The 20,865-nt window shown below is 44.1% G+C and overlaps 1 protein-coding gene and 1 pseudogene across 1 annotated transcript; both read right to left on the bottom strand.

Annotated features, from left to right (window-relative positions):
• Positions 1–790: 790 nt before the first annotated feature.
• Positions 791–11,943, bottom strand: LOC120026821 (annotated as a pseudogene).
• msto1 (misato mitochondrial distribution and morphology regulator 1) lies at positions 11,893–20,199 on the bottom strand. The gene is made up of 14 exons (XM_038971994.1): positions 19,991–20,199; positions 19,081–19,210; positions 18,671–18,740; positions 18,507–18,582; positions 17,345–17,402; positions 17,003–17,153; positions 16,346–16,460; positions 15,983–16,117; positions 15,410–15,562; positions 15,027–15,158; positions 14,207–14,391; positions 13,826–13,930; positions 13,466–13,578; positions 11,893–12,845 (listed from the first exon to the last, which is right to left on the bottom strand). Exons 1-14 carry the CDS (start codon positions 20,072–20,074, stop codon positions 12,586–12,588), a joined length of 1,767 nt encoding a protein of 588 aa, XP_038827922.1. The 5' UTR covers positions 20,075–20,199; the 3' UTR covers positions 11,893–12,585.
• Positions 20,200–20,865: the final 666 nt, after the last annotated feature.

The following is a 20,865-nucleotide window of genomic DNA, read 5'->3' as shown; positions in this document are numbered from 1 at the left end:
TTGCTGCATAGATCTCGTGTTTTTCCGTCGTGCTCACTGCTCAAATACCTGTCCAGATTTTGACATACATTGGGGCAACTTCACAAGTATGACGAAATAGTACAACACATTATGGTTCAACCAAAGCAGAAGTACATGTATTTTAAGAGAAACAACAAAGATGTATTCATGGAAACAAAATATATTTATTTATGCATGGGAAAGCTGACAGAAGCAATACAATTTAAGTTTTGACCAATAGAGGTCAAGCTTGAAAGGAGATAGATCACCAAAATAACAAATCTAGGCTACCCTACGGATACCTAGGAAGTACAGACTATAGAGACCCAGAGTCAGCAACCTAAAACATAGGGTTTGTTGAGGAGAAGAAAAAGCAGGGTTGATGGGACTCCTATTTCACTGCTCTAAAAACCAAGTCAAAAACAAATTAAAAAGTTATTTCTTATTGAGAGTAGCCTAATTTGTTACAGTTTGGGGGTTTGACTATGTGTAGGCTGAGGGTTAGATTTAGGGGTTGTGTAAGGGGCTTAATACAGTTGTATTCCAGCCACTAGGGGGTACTCTGGTGAAGCCCATGGGAAATAAAGAAATATATCGTTGAAGTGAATTGGGGAGAGTAAGAATGAAAAACATAAAGACTGTAAACGGCTGTTACCTGTGCTGACATGATTAAAAGTGAAGTAAACCATACTTTTCGCATTGTAGTTTATATGATAAGCTCATTGGAAGGGTAACAGTTGCATGCCAGTCACATGCCTTTAGTCGCACCAGCAGAGCACAGCTCCAGACATCAGATCTTTGTGGCCTGCATCCCGCTGTCGCCCCTCGACGACGACGTGGGCTGTTCCCGGATCCTCCGTGAGGCGAAGGCGTACAGGAAGGGGTCCAGGCCGCTGTTAAAAAACGTAAAGCTCCGAACGACACGCGCTGCTGCGCTTCTGTGGCTCAGCGGCGCTGCCAAGGCCTCTGGCTGGGAAGCCCGTAGCACACTGCCGGTGATGTCCACCTCATTGACAATGTGCACAGGGATCCAGACGATGAAGAAGGTGACCACCACACTGGTAATCAGCCGCGTCAACTTTGCACTGCTGAACAGCGCTGTCTGGTTCACCCGCCGGTGGAGGCAGCAGTAGGACGTGACCAGCACAGAGAACGGGACCACAAACCATAAAAGGGTCTCCAAGACGAGGACAGCAACTCTTTCAGCATCAGAGCCCGTGTGTCGCTGGCACTTGTTGGGGATTACCCAGGGGGTCAGGTGTGGGGCTACACTAATGCCATGATTACTGTATATATGTGATAACCTTTGTATGCTTGCAATGCGCAATGATGGAAAAGTACTGGGTAAATGGAGATGTTCTAGTTCTCAGGCTGAGAATTGTCTGCTCCTGCTGATAGTCACACAGGCTCAAGGCCGAGATAGTAGAGTGACAAACCAGTCTAGACATGTTTTTCTCATCGTAGATACTTTGTATCTAATCCAATGCAACAATGTTAAGATATGATTGACAGTAGGTTGTATATAGAGTGTGGTCTCCTGTTTCGCCACACAGATCTGTACTATAGACTACTGAGGTATTCTGAATGTGAATCTCTGTCTGAATGTTATAGCAAGGTTCCTGTGTCTGTGTCATCTATCTGGAAGATTGTTAAAGGAAACTTACATCACCTCATGCAAAGGACCAGCCAACATTTGGCGAGCCTGCCAGGAGTGAGTGACCACTGCGTCTGGATGATCTTCGTCCCACTGTGCAGCGCATCAAATTATAAGGTAAGCAGACGCCTGTTAAACCTAAAGTCTGAAATGAGAAAAAGCACTGTGTGGTTGATGACTCATTCCATAATGTACAGTAAGAGGCACCTCACTCATTGGGTTGATAATTACAGGAACAGTCGATACCTAAATGTATGTACAAGCCCGGCTGTATGTATATGTGATGAATGACCCAGAACCCCAGGTGTAATAGTTAGAAATTCCTGAGGGTCTAATGGAACCTTGTGTGCGGAACTTGGTTATAGATTAGGATGAACCAAGTCAGTACTGAGGTACTGGGTGACAAGTGATTGAAAGTGTTTTATTCACATGGTGTTCTTACCTGAGGGAAGACACTGGTTTTATGTATGGTGTTCTTACCTGAGGGAAGACACTGGTTTTATGTATGGTGTTCTTACCTGAGGGAAGACACTGGTTTTATGTATGGTGTTCTTACCTGAGGGAAGACACAGGTTTTATGTATGGTGTTCTTACCTGAGGGAGAACACTGGTTTTATGTATGGTGTTCTTACCTGAGGGAAGACACTGGTTTTATGTATGGTGTCCTTACCTGAGCGAAGACACTGGTTTTATGTATGGTGTTCTTACCTGAGGGAGGACACTGGTTTTATGTATGGTGTTCTTACCTGAGGGAAGACACTGGTTTTATGTATGGTGTTCTTACCTGAGGGAAGACACTGGTTTTATGTATGGTGTTCTTACCTGAGGGAAGGCATTGGTTTTGTTTTGATATATGTATAATTGGTGGGGTTATAGATTTGGTATGGGACAATTGTTGTATGAGTTGAGTGTATTTGATAACAGTGAATGGATATATGCTAGTCAATATCAATAATTTCTATGTACTGAAATAAATCTAGACTGGTATTGATAACAAGTCTTTAAGACTAGTACAAGAGGGGATACATTTGTGAATTGCGTATTGGGAAAGACATATTGTGAGTTTAATCTTCCATTACATCCACAAGAGAAGAGATAGGGAGACCCCTGTACTGAAGTTAAAAAACAATTGAAACCAATTGTGGTTATTTACCATACATGTGGAACCATTTACAGTGACGTGGTTAGTGAATAAATGTAGTGAAACTAAAGAAGAAGAGGGGTTAGAGAAAATAGAACTGCGTTGGGTATATCATCCTATGTTAGGTTCTACTACCCGTATACAGGGATAGAACTGGGGTTTTCTACACTACCATACAGATAAGTCACTCAGTCCACATTACATAGAACCTGATAAAAACAAAGTCACGGGGCACCATGACAGGTTCAACCAAAGGCAGTGCAGAGAAAGTGGGTCCCACACCAATGAAACATACTAGTCCTAAACAATATTTACAGGACAAATATCACTACTTGAAAACCGACCTGGACTGGGTGTTTTGTAAATGGAATAAATGGACAAACAAAGAAGAAAAGGAACATTTGATAAGACTAAGTGTGATGTGATAAGAGACATAGTCAAGGGAAGGCAAGGCAGTAAGAAGAAGAGCAATAAGAAGGTTACCATACTGTCAGACACTATATTGGGACTCATTCGGACTGAAGGACAGACGTTTTATGCTCAAAGTCAGTTGAAACAGTTGAAGAGTCAATGGATGGCGGAACAAAGGAAAAAGAGAGACCCAGGATGTGGGCCCCTTCAACCTACAGCTCCCCCACCGTATGAAGATAAAGAAGGAGGTGTGGAAGTGAGAGAAGGTTTATACCCTTTAATAGCTACTGGTACAAAGTTCATTATTAAGGGGGAACTAATGAAAGAAGGAGAAGTCTACAAGAGTCTACAAACGGGGGAAAAAAAGAATAGAGCGAGACAGAGAAAATAGTTTCAGTAATTGGCGAATTGCGGAATTAGGGTCCCCCGGGTCCTCGTCAACCCCTCTAGGAAACCCAGGCAAAGACAAAGACAGGAAGATTCCGCATATGGCCAGCAGTTCATATAAGGGCAGTAGTGGACCCTGGGATCCGGAGAAGGACTGGGAAACAGGCAGTACGAAAAAGATCTCATACAAACCAGTGAGAACTGCCAGACATATGATGGAAGAACAACGTTTGGAACGAGTAAAAGAATACTGTGTTTTCGAAGAACAATGGAAAGACTTGAGGCGTAAAGTCCACGAACACCGAAAACAACTGAGGGAACTACAGGATGACGATTCTGAGGAAAACAGGAGACAATATGATGAACTAAGAGAACAACTCACGGAAGAGGAAAGAATGGAAGGTGATATAGAAGAGAAAATGGAAAGAATGAAACTGGAAGAGGAAACATGTAGAGGATATAGAGCAAGAAGTTCGGATGATGACCCAAAGGGCGTGTTCCCTCTAGTGTACAAACAAGGCCCGGGCGGGCAAATGTATGCTGAATACAAGCCCTGGAGTTTTGGAGATATTGCAAATTGCTGCTAAATCCCTACCAAGAATGTCGAAATGAGCTGAAGTCTGGATAAGAGAATTTGAAACAAGACACGGCCACCAGACCCTTTGCCTTGGAGATATGAAGGAAATTTTATCCCGGGCACTCACCCATGGACAGTTCACTGATGTAATGATTCGTTGTGGGTTAATGGCTCAACCCGCTGAGCTGGAGTTAAGCCAGTACACACAACACCTATGAGACTGCTTGAGAGATATGTTCCCTACCATGCGAGACATGAGTAGACTATCTGACTATAAATTTGGACCCGACTCAGATTTCGGAGATTGGATAGATAATCTGAAACAGAAATGGCTTGAGGAATTGGGAGAGGGCCGTGACCATTCTGAAGCAACCGAGAACATGTTTTATGACAGAGCCTGCCGCAACCTTCCAGAAAAAGTACAGACGCAACTGAGGGATGTCGTGGGCTGGGATAGAAAGGCGGGTGGGTAACGCAAGGATTATATGAGACAACACTGCCAGAACTGTCTTCGTGATGAACAAAAAGAGAAATCAAGAAAACAGGGGCTTGATGGTGCAGTAAAAAAGGCCCAATTGGCTCAATTGAAGAGGAGTAATAAAGGAGGTGAGCCTGACATGGTGATGATGAACACTCCTGCTCCTACAGCGCCCCCAAGTGGACCTGCGCCGCAACCACAGCCCATTGTGCCTTTTGTACAATTTCCCCCTCGGACCTACAGGAACCCACAACCATGGGGCTCACCATCACCCAGAATGCCACCTATGCAATGCTGGGGGTGTGGACAATTTGGACACATGAGGAACCAATGTCCACAAAATCCTCAATATCAAGGATGGGCTACAACACCTGGAGTGAACCGAAGAGGGAGAGGAAATTTCAGAGGAGGATATCAACAAGAAGGTGGATATCAGCAGCAACCCCAAACCTAGGACCTCCCCAGCAGGCACAAGGAGGTTACCAGCCTGGTCCTGGCCACCAAGGAGGACGCGGAAGAAATCAACCACAGAAAGGGGGAAGAGGAGGTGTCTGGTCACAAGGAAATCAGAACACTAACAGTTCCTATTTTCCTGACGATCAGCAATGAAGAGAACCAGACCCTTTCCTCCAGTGTCCCCAGTACATATTCGAAGATAGGAAAAAGGACCCAATAATCAAACTTCACAGATTGAACTTGACTCTAAGGCTGGGCCTGACCTCTCTGACACTGGCCTGACCTCTCTGACACTGCCCTGACCTCTCTGACACTGCCCTGACTGATGCTGACTTGGAGATTTTCGTTGCCGGTTCTGCATATATAGATCAAACTACAGGGAAGAAACATGCAGGGTTTGGTATTGTGACAATTGATAGAACCACTCACATACAACAACCATTACCAGATACTTTCTCAGCTCATCAGGCTGAACTTTTGGCACTAACCACTGCCTGTAAAATGAGAGAAGGGAAAAGGGTTACAATTTTCTCTGATTCTGCTTATGCAATAGGGGTGTCTGGAGGAGTAGGGGTTTTCACAATGCTTGTGGAAGTCCTATTCGTAATAGAACTATGGTTGTAGATCTCTTGGCTATGATGCTGCCCTCTGCTTTGGCTATTGGGAAACAGGCAGTACGAAAAAGATCTCATACAAACCAGTGAGAACTGCCAGACATATGATGGAAGAACAACGTTTGGTTGCTGCTCACACTGGGGGGAAAGACTTTGTGAGTATGGGTAACGCCAAGGCAGACGAGGCTGCTAAATTGGCTGCCTCAAAGTGTCATTGCCACTCCATGTTCTTCTCTGCTACTGTTGGGAAAGACACTGATGATTTGGCATCTAAACAGGCTTTGGATGTTGGTTCTCATTTGGTATGGCAACAGCGGGGTTGTAAACTAGACCCGGTTTCTAAAATTTAGAGACAGACCGTGTCTGCCAACTTGTCTTATTGCCTCTGTTTGCCAAGTGGCCCATGGTATGGCCCATTTGTCAAGGGGGGAAATGAAAGAGGTAATTTCTTTGGATTGGTTTTGTCCAAATTTGACTCAGCATGTGAAACAGTTTCTGTTGCCAAAGGAACACCTCTGAAACCAGGTAATTTCCCTACACCAAGAGAACCATTTATCCATCTTGCCATTTGTCCATCTTGCGAAATAGGACTTCTATAGTTCTATTACAAATAGGATTTTATAGATCTTGCAGAAAGAAAAGAAAGGAAAAGGTACTGTTTAGTCCTTAGTGACAGGTTCACCAGGTGGGTGGAGGCATTTCCCACCACACACTGTGATGCTAAGACAGTAGTAAAGCTACAAGTGTGTGAGATAATACCTAGATTTGGTGTTCCTGAGGTTTTATCTGCAGACAATGGTACACACTTAACTGGTGATGTAATGAAGCAGGTAACTATAATGATGGGAGTGGACCAGAAGTTTGTGTCCATCTACCACCCCCAGAGTAATGGGGTTACAGAGAGACTTAACCAATCCATTAAACAAGGGTTAGCTAAGGCATGCCACTCCAACAAGACATCTTGGGTGAATTGTTTACCACTGGTGTTAATGAAAATGCACAGTAGTGTTAATAATGGCCTGGGGTGTACACCATATGAAATGTTGACAGGAAGACCCATGAATGTTCCCGCACACAGACCCATGACCGACAGACAAATAGACCTCACTCTAGCTGAAGTAGAACACTTGGAGTACATGAAAGACCTAACTACTACTGTCAGATCTCTCCACTCTCACACTAGGAAAGCTCAGCAGGAGCTACCAGGTGAGGACCCCGACTACCTGTCTGTGGCGGTTGGAGACTGGGTCAAAATCCGGGTCCACAAGAGAAAATGGAACCAGCCAAGATGGATGGGGCCATTCAAGGTAACAATGGCAACACCAATGGCGGTCAGAGTTCAGGAAAGGTCTGGCTGGCACCTCCTGTCCCACTGCCAGAAGGTGTTCAGCCCACAGGAGATGATGGAGCCAGACAGCCTGAAACAAAAGGCAGAAGCAGATGTGAGTCGAGACCAAAGACTTGAAAAAGATGAAGGGCCAAAGCCCTGAAGAACCAACTGTTTTACATGATCAGCAAGGTTATGTTGTAAATTAACAAACCCTTTATTTCCCACCTTTATTTAACCAGGTAGGCCAGTTGAGAACAAGTTCTCATTTACAACTGCGACCTGGCCAAGATAAAGCATAGCAGTGTGAACAGACAACAACACAGAGTTACACATGGAGTAAACAATAAACAAGTCAATAACACAGTAAGAAAAAAAACTAAATGAATCTATAAACATTGTCTGCAAAAGGCATGAGGTAGGCAATAAATAGGCCATAGGAGCGAATAATTACAATTTAGCAGATTAACACTGGAGTGATAAATCATCAGATGATCATGAGCAAGTAGAGATACTGGTGTGCAAAAGAGCAGAAAAATAAATAAATAAAAAACAGTAAGGGGATGAGGTAGGTAAATTGGGTGGGTTGTTTACAGATGGACTATGTACAGCTGCAGCGATCGGTTAGCTGCTCAGATAGCAGATGTTTAAAGTTGGTGAGGGAAATAAAAGTTTCCAACTTCAGCGATTTTTGCAATTCGTTCCAGTCACAGGCAGCAGAGAACTGGAAGGACAGGCGGCCAAATGAGGTGTTGGCTTTTGGGATGATCAGTGAGATATACCTGCTGGAGCGCGTGCTACGGGTGGGTGTTGATATCGTGACCAGTGAACTGAGATAAGGCGGAGCTTTACCTAGCATGGACTTATAGATGACCTGGAGCCAGTGGGTCTGGCGACGAATATGTAGCGAGGGCCAGCCGACTAGAGCATACAGGTCGCAGTGGTGGGTGGTATAAGGTGTTTTAGTAACAAAACGGATGGCACTATGATAAACTGCATCTAGTTTGCTGAGTAGAGTATTGGAAGCTATTTTGTAGATGACATCGCCGAAGTCGAGGATCGGTAGGATAGTCAGTTTTACTAGGGTGAGTTTGGCGGCGTGAGTGAAGGAGGCTTTGTTGCGAAATAGAAAGCCGATGGGCTGTGTACAGCTGCAGCGATCAGTCAGCTGCTCTGACAGCTGACACTTAAAGTTAGTGAGGGAGATATAAGTCTCCAACTTCAGTGATTTTTGCAATTCGTTCCAGCCTTATTAGGGGGTATAAGAGAGGGAAGATGACAGCATGTGGTCGTTGGTGGTTGACTGTGTTGGCTCTATCCACACTACTTGTTTGTGTGGGTGAAGCCGGCCCTGTCAACACGTGGGTAAAGTTTGCTTGAGACTTAGGTAGAAAAGTGTCTCCAAACGGGACTGCAGTGTTAATTTTGTCTAAACCCAAATCCATGAGGGAGTTGTTTGGTTCAATGAGTAGACCAATGGCAGAGACAGATCAGGTCTGTGGAATGTTGTATTATGAGGAGGGCAAAAGACAAGCAGAGCCAGCGTAATTGTACCCTAGGACTCTTTTATGGACATGAGCTAATTGATCAGGGTAATAAGAACGTATCGAAAGGAACTGGGGGATACAATATATGGGGAGGGTGTTTGACAAATGGGAATCCAGAAGCTGAGGATGAAATAAGGACTGTAACTCGTGGGTTTTGGCCACGGCATAATCCCCGGGATGATGATAATTGGAAGATAGTTAGGAAAAGGCTTATGTGTACTCACCCAACGTATGGTTGGAGTGAAAACATGTGGACCACTGTGGCTGAACCAATTTTAGAGAATCTGAAGTAAGAACGTGTTCCGCCATTATGTATCTGTAACAATGGCTCTTTGGCTGTGGGTGTAACAGTGCATTGTAGATCTTTTGCAGGCTACCTCCCTGAAGAAGAAGAGCGCAGGCAACATTTTAGTACACCCTATGGCTGGCATTTAGTGGATGTCTCATATTTAATTACTAGAGTGACCTATCTTGCTCTAAACGATGGTATGGGATCACCCTGGGGGTTTATGTGGATTTGCGGCAGTAGAGGTTATCTGGTCATTCCAAATAACTGGCCCGGGTGTTGTTTCCTCTGTGAAACTATTTTATCAATGCTCTCAGTCCCTGCCTCTGCTATACTAACTAACCGTTCCACTGATCCCATTTCCACACATATAAAAAGGTTGATTCCAATTAACAATGAGGCGTATGGCCATGTCCTTAAACCAGCTGAGATATTCGGTATCTCCATTAGCTCCTAACATTGGTGTATCCATTTTAGGTAAATGGATGAAAAATTTGACTTACGCACTACAAGCTCATATTAATTTGACCTACAAGGGTTTTAGCCAGCTCTCCCTGGATGTCCAGAATCTTAAGGCAGTTACAGCTAGGCACAGTTTGGCTTTGGATTACCTGCTGGTGTAACAGTTTAGCTTCCATCCCTCTCCTCGCCCCTACCTGGGCTTGAACCAGGGACCCTCTGCACACATCGACAACTGACACCCTCGAAGCATCGTTACCTTTCGCTCCACAAAAGCCGCTAACTAGCTAGCCATTTCACACCGGTTACACTGGCAGCACAGGGAGGCGAGTGTAAGGCCCTGGGACTGGACCTCGATGGCGAATGCGTAATTGTACTTCCTGACTCCTCCGATAACATGACCAGAATCCTGCTTGATATGTCTAAGCTCTCTAATACTCTCAGCCCTAGTGACGATGATGTTCTGAAAAGGATGGGTAGTTCACTGGGAAACTTGGAAATGTTATGGGCCAGATTTGAATGGGTATATTATCATTTGTAGTTCCTGTTTTTGGTAGGCTTTTGCTGTGTTTAGATTTTTTGTTGTCTTGGTAAATGGGCAGTAAAGAAGACCATGCCTGGTTTAATGGTATTGGCTTTACCTGCCCCATATGATGAATACTATGATGCCACTGGTGTTGACCCCAACTATGACCCTCTCGCTGCCCAACTGACCGAGAGGATGATTCCTATACTACCTATATGTGATGGTTAAAAGTTCCAGATGTCTAACGTCGATATCTGTATAAGGTTATATGAGACTAGGTAGTCTCAAAGGGGATAATGTTGGGGGTTACCCAGGGGGTCAGGTGTGGGGCTACACCAGTGCCATGATTACTGTATATATGTGATAACCTTTGTATGCTTGCAATGCACAATGATGGAAAAGTACTGGGTAAATGGAGATGTTCTAGTTCTCAGGCTGAGAATTGTCTGCTCCTGCTGATAGTCACACAGGCTCAAGGCCGAGATAGTAGAGTGACAAATCAGTCTAGACATGTTTTTCTCATCTTAAATACTTTGTATCTAATCCAATGCAACAATGTTAAGATATGATTGACGGTAGGTTGTATATAGAGTGTGGTCTCCTGTTTCGCCACACAGATCTTTACTATAGACTACTGAGGTATTCTGTATGTGAATCTCTGAGTTTTATATCAAGGTTCCTGTGTCATCTAACTGGAAGACTGATTGTTAAACTTTTTTATACTGAACCTTTATTTAACTAGGCAAGTCAGTTAAGAACAAATACTTATTTTCAATGATGGCCTAGGAACAGTGGGTTAACTGCCTTGTTCAGGGGCAGAACAACAGATTTTTACCTTGTCAGCTCTGGGATTCGATCTAGCAACCTTTTGGTTACTGGCCCAACGCTCTAACCACTAGGCAACCTGCCGCCCCAACTTACATCACCCCATGCAATGGACCACCCAACACACTTGAGCTCGTCATCGCCCACATCTCGATGGCAACGGTGGGGGCAGACAGGGCACCGCCTCCCCCTTGCGCCTGTTCCACATCTGCGGGTATAGCACCTGGAGGCAGCGCTGGACACCAAGTAGAGTGACCGTTAGCACGTTAGCATACAGGCTGAGAGAGGAGGAACGTGGCTAACTTGCATGCAGCACGGCCCAGAGTCCAGCCGTGCAGGAGAGTATAGATCCACACGGGCACCGTGGCCAGGCACAGGATGTCGGAGGAAGACAGGTTCATTATGAGGCACAGGGTGAAGTTTTGGCGACGGGACGAGCGGCGCCGGATGACCACCAGGACAACTATGTTACCAGGGAGGCCCAGCGCACAGCACAACCCCAGGACGGTGCTCGAAATCAGGCGGCCCGAATTCGGGGAGGTGGAGTCCAAGCTAGAGGTGCTGGAGGAGGTCAGGTTCTCCAATGTCCGTGAAATAATAAGATATCTAAGAGCTATCTGGAAGAAGGCAGACTTCAGACATCTAACCTCAAGTTTGTTATCTTCTTTTGACTTGTCAGGGTGATAGGGAAAATTGTGGGTTAACTGCCTCTGGTCAGCTTCCTCTTAATGAGCTGTGGGTGTGTGCGGGAGATGTTAGCATAATTCTGTATTTGTCAAAGGCTACAGCCAACCTGATTCTCATAAAAAGGCACACTACACTGAGAAGATAGTTAGTTTCAAGCTATAGGCAAAGCATCTACCATATGTGCCTAGGGGCCAGCCATGCAATTGTTGTATATTTTATAATTTTTCAGTGATTTTAACTTGTGTAAGAAGTTTAAATGATTTGAACTTTTGACAGAAATGGATGCGTAATGTAATCCATCTCCTTGTTGCAAGGGCTTGATAAATATAAACACTTTTTCTTAGCGTTCCACATTTTTTTTTGCCATAGCTTCAATGTTGCCATCTAAAGGCAAGGACAGAAAAACTATATAAAAGATTACTGCACCTTTAATTTCCTCCCTGCCACAGATTCTAGCAGAAATCTACAATGACTTATGTTATGTTAATTTGGGAAACTATTGACAATAAACTGGACAGTTGTATAAAGCACATTTATTTGCAGATACACATATATACAGTACTTGCATTCTCGCATTTCTTTAACTCGCATTGTAGTTCTTGTGTTTAAAAAAAAAAAAAAAAAATCTATTATTATCATCACTGCATTGTTGTCAAATAGCTCGCAAGGTAAGAACTGGAGGACTGTTTTACACCTTTTGTATCCTGTGCATGTGGCGAATTAACTTCACTATCAGTTCCAATATATAGCCTACCAACATTCACCCTTCATTGACCTTTCCTTCTTCTATCCTCTTATTTTGTCTCTCCTTTATTTAATGACTGAGTTTCACAGTCCAAATATCTTTTGTCAGTTAAAACCTCAATCTTTTACCATAACCGTTCTCTGTCACCATCTCAGTTGTAAATGAGAACTTATTCTCAACTGGCCTACCTGGTTGAATAAAAGGTGAAAAAAATAAATAAACAGCCAGTCCATTCTTTCCAACCAGAATTCACAATCCTTATCAAGTCTCACTGAGTCTTTATGAATGAGATCAGATCCACAGACAAAAATATACAATGTGGATGGGTGGGTCTGTCAATACTAGTCAATGTCAATTGAGACCCATCTATTCAGATGGTATGGAGTGCGCAGAATCATTCTGGGCTAACAATGCGGAAAACAGAAAAGAGAAAATGACTCTTGCGGTTCAGCGGTTGTCAGTCAATCAATCATCGTCGTCCTCTTCCGAGGAGGAGCGCATCATGCCTCCGCTATCGTTGCGGTAACAGCGGGCCAGGAGGCGGAGTTGCTCCAGGGACTCCTGGAAGTCGGGCAGCTCAGGCCCCTGGGAGAGGAAGCTGGGGGCGATGCGGCGGGGGTCCAGGGTGCTGGCACCGCGGTGCAGCTCTGACAGCCACGGGCCCAGGGCCGGAGAAGACTGCAGGGAGGTGAGCACGGGGAGGGAGGAGACCACACAGGACCGCTCTGTGTGGAAGAGAGGATAGGAAGAGGGAGATAAGGTTAGAGGTATAGACCTGACAATAATGAGAGAAACTGTTGGATACAAGCATAGTGAGGCATGAAAATAGAATAGACTTATTTAGGGATTGTGAGGCAGAGATCTGAAGTGAAGTGACTGACAGGGAGTGAGCGGGGAAGGGTAGAATATGCATATACAATCACCTGTGTAGCCAGATAAAATGGCTTTTACTATTACTATTTATTAATACTGCACAATTTAAAAACACTTGCCCCCTAATCCCCCCCCTTCCCAGATACATGTGTAAATATTGCACTAAAAATCATGCCTTCCTATATTATACTACTGCAAAAATTATATATTCTACTGAGCCATTTACTTTATGTTTGTATTCTTATATTTTATTCTTGTTGTTGCATTGCCGAGAAGGAACCTGCAAGTAAGCATTTCATTGGATGGTGTATACCATGTGTATCCTGAACATACGACTAATAAAACTTGATAACAGAAACATAGACCGAGTCAGAGAGAGACAAACATTGAAAATAACTTGACAGAGTGAGAAAGCGCAGTTAGATAAATGGACCAGAAATGTCAGAGAAACATTAGGATTAGATTTACTCACTGTTTGGGGGAGGGGCTTGACTCTGCAGAAAACCCTGTGGACCCAAGGATTGGCTGAATATCTGTGGGAAGGGCGGGGTCAGCTTACTGGGGCTGGATACAAGCTGGACCGAACTACACAGGGAGAATGAGGAAATGGTCAATTGTGATTTTCATGGTTTAAACAGCAGGATTGGTTTGGTCTATCAAACTACTACAGTTGTGTGTGTGTTGAATCCGTCCATGTGGCCATGTCTCTAAGCCTGCCTATGTGAGTGTGTGACATAGTCAGAGTGGAAGTGTGTGTGTGTGTGTGTGTGTGTGTGTGTGTGTGTGTGTGTGTGAAAACGGGTGCTATTGAGTATGCAAGAATGACACTCACAAAGGCGTAGCGGGGTAGTGAGCATTGATGTAGGAGGCTAGCACCTCTTCCCCACAGTCAAAGCTATGCAGCTGAGTGGGCGGCTGCATCCCTGGTCTCAGCTGGCTGCAGATGGGACCGCAACGTTACAGCAATGCACATTAACACCAGAGCAACGTTTCCACACACCTTCAGAACCATTAAAAACATCTGCAAATTTGTCAACTGAACCTTTGACTAACGCTGACAAGAAAACTTATCTGATATACATGCGGAGTGATATTGGGAGTTTTGTATCTAAAACCCTATGAGTTGGAATACCCAGATGTACACATAGGCCTACATGCCCCAAAAATACACTTGCAGTTGACAGAGTAACATAACAGCCATGTTTTGTCTCACCTGACCAGACTCTGCCCCTCTAAACCCTTGAGGGTCACTGATTGGCCAAAGCAGTGGCCATCGCCCAGCTCGGGGCAAGCTGATAGGGGTTTCCATGGCAACACATCGGCGCAGTCACCCAGGGCGTCGGGGAGAGAGCTGCCCTGCGTCATCGGAAAGGGGAGGGCTCCGTACGCAGCCACCACCTGAGGAAAAACATCTCGGCCATGTTCATTAAATCAAAAATCAAATCAAACTTTGTCACATGCGCCGAATACAGCAATAGCTTACTGTGAAATGCTTACTTACAAGCCCTCAACCAACAGTGCAGTTCAAGAAGAGTTAAGAAAATACTTACCAAATAGACTAAAGTAAAAAATAATAATTGGGCGGGCCGTCATTAGGCACCAAACGGAAGAAAACAGACTGAAACAGGGAGGAACTACACGGACTTGGTCAACAAGAAATGTTTTCAAATTATTTTTTGTTGTGTGCCCACTAATCAATATGACCCTGGTCTCACACACTGTAAATCTGTTAAATGTATAGTAGGCTGTGGGGAAGACATAATGATTATCTTGTGCCCTGGACATTCCCTTCTAAATGTTATTTGTGGGGGATAACTGAAGCCAACCAGAGCTGCAGTCTAGCTTGAGCTGTTATTTTAGTCATACCCGTCTGAACCTTTCAGACCTTTCACAGGTTATTTAACCAGGTTAGTGTCATTGGGAAGAAGGGGAAAACATTCTGACATAAGAGATAGCAGTAGGGTTAGCATTGTAAATAGCTTGATTTTAAACTAATGCATTCAATGCATTCAAAGAAAGCACCCAGCTCTCACCTTTCTCCCAGACACTGCCAGTGCGTCTGCAAACTCCCACATGGGGGTGCTGTTGTTCCTCAGCCTATAAGGGACAGTAAGGGAGTCCAGGGCCAGAGCCAGCACAGAGCTGGAGTGGTACCACAGTGAGGGCTGGAGACCGAAAAGACAGTGAGTGATGGGAATAGACAGAGAAACACACACATATTTCTGGGGTTGTAGGACATCGATGCTAACAGTGCTAAAAATAACTGTTAGCATCCTCTCAAGCAACGGTGGGGGAGAGCGATGTCAATCATTTGCACTACAGCTCAATCAAGTCTATATATTTTCAGCGACAGAACGAATAAATGAGTACCAAAATGTGGGAATAGACAGATGATAAATGGGAATGTCTGACTCACGTCGTAGTTGAGGTGGGAGAAGGAGGGGGGTTGGGCGGGCCGTCTGCCCAGCCCGCCCTTCAGGGTCAAAGGGCAGAAGAACGAGCTGTTATTGGCCATGTGGACCATGCCTAAGGAGTAGTTCAACAGGTGGTAGAGCTCCTTCATCGGGGTCTGAGGAAAGCAACAGAAGAACAATGTCATAGGACTTTATTCACACACAATAGTTGTGCATGAAACACAATTACTATGATATGGACAAAACCAGATTATAGTCATTAAATCAGTAGCAAATTGTGAAATAAAAACAAAATCACAGATCTCAGCTGAACTCTGCATTACATTTCTATCTACAATTTACAGCGAATAAAACCCATGGCATTACATTACATGGCAAAGAACACCTGGGTCATGTTCATTAGGCACCAAACAGAAGAAAACTGACAAACAGGGAGGGACTACCTGGACTTGGCCAATAAGAAATGCTAATTGTCCATTGAGTGCCCTAATGAACATGACACTGTTGAAGAAAACAGTGCTTACTGATGAACTGCCTGAAAACACACTGCCAAAACCCTCCCTCTTGTCACTCACTGTGTCTGGGTGACTAACAGGTGCGAGCCCCCAGGTAAGGATGCCCCGTCCCCCATAGGAGTCCTGCAGCATCTCGGTGACCTTTGAACCCAGGCCAGAGAAGCCATCAGCCAGGTCACAGAGCACCTGGAACCCCTGGGAGGGATAGGGATGGCAGAAGGAAGAGCAAGAGAAAGGAGAGATGACAAACAGATTCAATCAGCCATTCGAGGAGTGATTGTACCGAATGGGGCCTTTAGAATGAACAAAGTATGTTTGGATGGATATGGATATTTTTGGTATTCGAGACATGTAGTTTTCCAGGACCAGGGTTTGTGATAACCCCTATTGGAGAGTCATGGTAAAGGATCACCAGTCAGTTACCTGTAGGTAGTCACATTCCTCTATGAAGAAGTGTAGTCTGTCTTCCAGATCCTCCAGCACTGAGCCCTGAAGCAGAGCCTCCCCCTGGCCAAACGTTTCCAGGCGGTGGGCCTCCCTGTAGAACACAATGCCAAAACAAAGTCATTTTCCTGAGAAATCCAAGATAGTTCTGCTGTAGCGTATGGGAAAAGCACTCCGTGTGAAATAATTGGAGTAGACCTAGCCACATAATAGGACTGGATGTACACTAAGAAAGGCACTGCGAGTAATGTACTGTAGTGTGTGACCGTAATCATTTTTCAGGTTCATATCTGTTCAACAACTCATCAACCAAACTTTGGAACTGGTAGGGACAGCTCAGGGCTTCATGCCCTCTTTTATCCCACTTTTCAGTTTCCAGTTGAGGTTTTGGGTTGGGCAAGGGTGCATCATAGTTAACCTTTTCTTGTCATCTTCAACTTGACTTTTATTAAAACAAACTATTTGGTTTAAAATATGTAAAGAATAAAAAAGACAGTCAAATAAAGAGGGGGTGGGGTTGGATATAGGATACGAACCCGGGTAAAGGTTTCATTTTTTGGGTTGGGAATGAGATACGGAGAACTGCATCTTTGGCTGTTACTATTTGACTGTATGTGCCTATGGTGATGCTCTCACCCGTCATGGTTGTACTCGTGGATGACAGAGATTGTGCGGGGGTGCAGGTGGATCCTCAAGAAGTCCGACCATACCCTCACACTGCCCTCCAGTCGATAGCCCCTCTGAGCGCGCTCCAAGCGGCTGTTCACCGTCTCCATGGCTAAAGCCCCTACTCAGGAAACACGGATCGATGAAAAGGAAGTGTGTGTGAGTGACCGAGTGGCTTGTTTCTCGGTCTGATCCTCTTTTAGCCCATTCTGGACATACAGGTTCACACACAATAGTTTGCTAACATATAAATCATATTAAATATTGATTAAATGTCACCTTGGAAATTATACTTTAAAAGGAAGACCTTACCTGAACAGTGAGGCACTAGAGTTGGGTCAAAATCAACCTCAGCCAATATCTCCCCCTTCTGGACATAAAAATAACTGTCATAACAAGACACTTGAATGAGAGCCTTTTCGAACACGAGTTATGCCTGGTCCAAGAACAACTCCAATTTCCCTGCCCTGGGCCCAAACCCTTTGGTGATTGAATAACTGCAAGTATTGGGCAGGTGTAAGTAATATGGTGACGGCTCTACCTAGCCTTTCAACAGGCTTCAGCGAGTTTTGGCAATATTGCTTACACCTATCTGGTTCCTTCAGACATGCAATCGGGCTAATGCCGGGTGTACACTACACAACTTTCAAAATCCTAATGTCGCCGAGCCTCTCACATTAAATTACCGTATTTCCTGTATATTTTTGTCTTGCCAACGTAGTGGTGCGCACGCTCAACGATCTGGCACAGACGGGTTGTCACACACTACAAGATTCTTCACTTGGTCATGAGGATTCTCCATACCACCATGCTGTCTTGCGAAAAAAACAATGATGTGATTAGATTGTGTAGCTAGAATGAGCTGTGGCTCAAAGCAGCCTCAGTTTTCAGTCAGATATTCACGCTTGCCATACAGAGTTGACATTTCTAGCAAACATGTTGAATTGAGAGCTGTAACGATTTGGCACTTTTGCTTTGGTTAAAGCCAAGTACAAAGGCATACTAGTAGTACTCATTGCTCCTGCACGAGTCTACACATTCTGGGTGATGCAAAATAACGTTGCCATTTCACTGGCGAGCTCTCATTGGCTATTGCTGCTCACCGTTCTCAAAACTTGACGTTGCACATCTTACATTACAAGAGAATTCCAGATTTTGTGCTGATAAAATTAAACTTGAAAATATCACGACGTTTGGGACTGCTCACAGACGGGATTGGTAGCGTCTCTGACACGCTCACATTAAATGAGCGTCGGTGATGGCCGTGCACTCCAAATAGGCAACATGGGGATTTTGTCTCCGATCTCAAAAACTTGTATGGGACAGCCAAATCGGGGACAAAATCGATAAGTGTACACCCGGCTTAAAGGTTTAAAGGCTAGGAGTTGTTTTTGGACTATCCTGTTTAAAAAGCCTTCAGTCTTTGGGTTTAAAGGGAGAGAAGTAGTATACTTGGTGTTTGTGTCATACTCACGTCTAGCTTGTCCAGGTCTAGGAGAAAGGAGTTCTTTGTTGGCAGGCTCTCTTTGTGCACCATTACATTGCCCTCCCTGCAAAGAGAAGTAATTTACTTCATACATATAAACAAGGTTTGAGGGAAACACACACAGACAGACAAATGCACGCACACACACTTACCATGTAATAGCAGTGGGATGCTTCCCAGTCTCATAGAGGCTCCCCTCCTGTCTCAGTGTCTGAAGGCTACCTATATAATGGCAATGGACACAGAGGATGTTGATTCAGTATTTAAAATGTAGCCAACCTTGTTGTTCAATCTATATCTACCACTGTAGCCACAGTAGCTATCCTTACTCCAATGACATGCATTGTCCATTTGTCACCGTCAAACCTAAAGATGTACACTGTAATTGTGGCAAACTTTGTAAAACCTTCAACATGACATGTTTACTCAATCTGTGAACTCTAAGTGACATTCAGCAAACCATTTGTGTGAAATTTCAAGGAAGCGGTTAAGTGCTTCAGAACATTTCGGCAACATGGTGCCCTTATGAATGATGCACTGCAGGTTACCAAGGGTTGGTTACCTTTAAGGTCCATGGCGATCAGGCGGGGGGTGTAGGTAATATGACCCCCAAAGGTTTGCCCCTCTCTGAAGAGAACATCATTCTGGAGCTCACCTGGGGGTGCATCTGGGTCATAGGTCAGCGAGGCATCCTGATGCAATACAAACAGGGAGAGAAGGGAGAGAAGAAAATGTATCTTAATAGTGGCATAAGATGCAGTCAAGATTTACATACATAACATATGATTTGCCTTAAAATATTTGCTATGTATACTGTGTCAACTCATACAAAGACAAATGGTAATTCAATGTGTCACCTTCCATGGTGCAAAGGGAGGTGCACTGAGCACCAATTGACAATGTTTATGAAGACAGACAACAAACAGCCCACACTACAACAGCAGGTCCCGACACCATAAACAAACCATCTCTGCCTACACCCTCACAGCAAAGACATAGTTGGCAGGCTAGCTGTCTTTTTTTCCTGAGATTTAAAAATGACTCCTGGGTTTTTTCCTCGTTACCTAGCTAGCTACAGTACATGGATTATTTTATCTAGTTACTTTTGCTCTAGCGGTATAACGTTAGATGGCTGTGCAATTTCTGTCGATGGTTGTTGCAGTAAAATGTGGGCCACACCCTCGCCTCGCTCCCTTTTGCTGCACCTCTCACCCTCTGTGCACCAAAACACCACTCTTCTCCGCATTGTTAGCCTGGCTATTTCAGTTTGAATGTACGATAACTAGGGTCATGCTAGCTAACTACAGTAACTAGTTATTTCAGAATAGTAGTGGCTAGCTAACCAGCTAACTTAGTCACGTACTGCACCAGTTGTTAACTCAAATAGTAGCTAGATAGCTAGCTTGCCAACTACAACTTTTAAAACACATGCATGTTATATGCAGAAACCGCTAACTTTAGCGCGTATCAACCTGTAAATTCCACCAATGTGTGCCAACGAAGTTTGAATAGTGCCCGAGTTGAAGAGTGACGATTTCTCTACACAGGCTACCCATCGTGACGTCTATAAATTAATACAAAAAATATCACAAATGCATAAATCTGTTAATTTCAGAATATTCTTTTAGAAGAAGAAATATGACGCTCCATCATGGTAGGAAAACATGACAACAGAGTTATGGTTCACTCTAACCGTGTGTGCATCGTTCAGAGGGAGCCCACCCTTGATGAAGGCCTTAGCGTCTACTATTGGTTAATAAGAAGTACACGAACGAATATGATTGGCTCTTTAAAACGTTTTTCAAAAAGTGGATAGGGTTCGGTTTCACTGCGCCGAGGAGGCACACGTGCAGCGCACAGCGCTCTGATAGGAGCGCGGTGAGAAAGCAGCCTCTTTATTGGCCTGTTGATTGTAGACAAAGACCCTGTTCAGTAGACTGTCTAATGTTGGCCTACCTGCAATTTATGAAAATAAAATATGATGGGTAGCCTATATTTACCACGAGAGGATGCATCTTCACCGATTAAAATGAATAAAATAATTTCTAAAGATTACCAGATGGGTTTAACATGGTATATAGACAAAAATGTGTTTAACAAACTCTATCAATGTTATATCTGTGGTTTTGAGCTCGCCAGATTGTAGTCCTAAAACCCGGAAATAAATTACTTCTGGTTGGTTCAGCCATACCTATGGGAAAACAATCGGGTTTTGGGATAAACGTCGAAAATAAGGTCTGAGGTTAACACAGGCTTAGGAGATCGTATACGTTTTGTTCTATGATATAATATCAGCCAGTTAATATGACCATTAATAATTATGAAACCTTTATATGTTTTAAAAATA

This window comes from Salvelinus namaycush, chromosome 32 (genome assembly GCF_016432855.1).
Source record: "Salvelinus namaycush isolate Seneca chromosome 32, SaNama_1.0, whole genome shotgun sequence".
NCBI lineage: Eukaryota > Metazoa > Chordata > Actinopteri > Salmoniformes > Salmonidae > Salvelinus > Salvelinus namaycush.
The sequence above is the reverse complement of the archived record's forward strand: the minus strand, read 5'-3'. Positions and strand labels throughout refer to the sequence as shown.

Bases quoted from the DNA above. Each gene is read 5' to 3' on its own strand.
- msto1 (XM_038971994.1), bottom strand. From the start codon at position 20,074: ATGGGTAGCCTGTGTAGAGAAATCGTCACTCTTCAACTCGGGCACTAT. The intron at 19,211-19,990 runs GTTGATACGCGC...GTATTGCATCAG, and splicing joins CACATTGGTGGAATTTACAG to GATGCCTCGCTGACCTATGA. The intron at 12,846-13,465 runs GTGAGTAAATCT...TCTTCCACACAG, and splicing joins TCAAGCCCCTCCCCCAAACA to AGCGGTCCTGTGTGGTCTCC.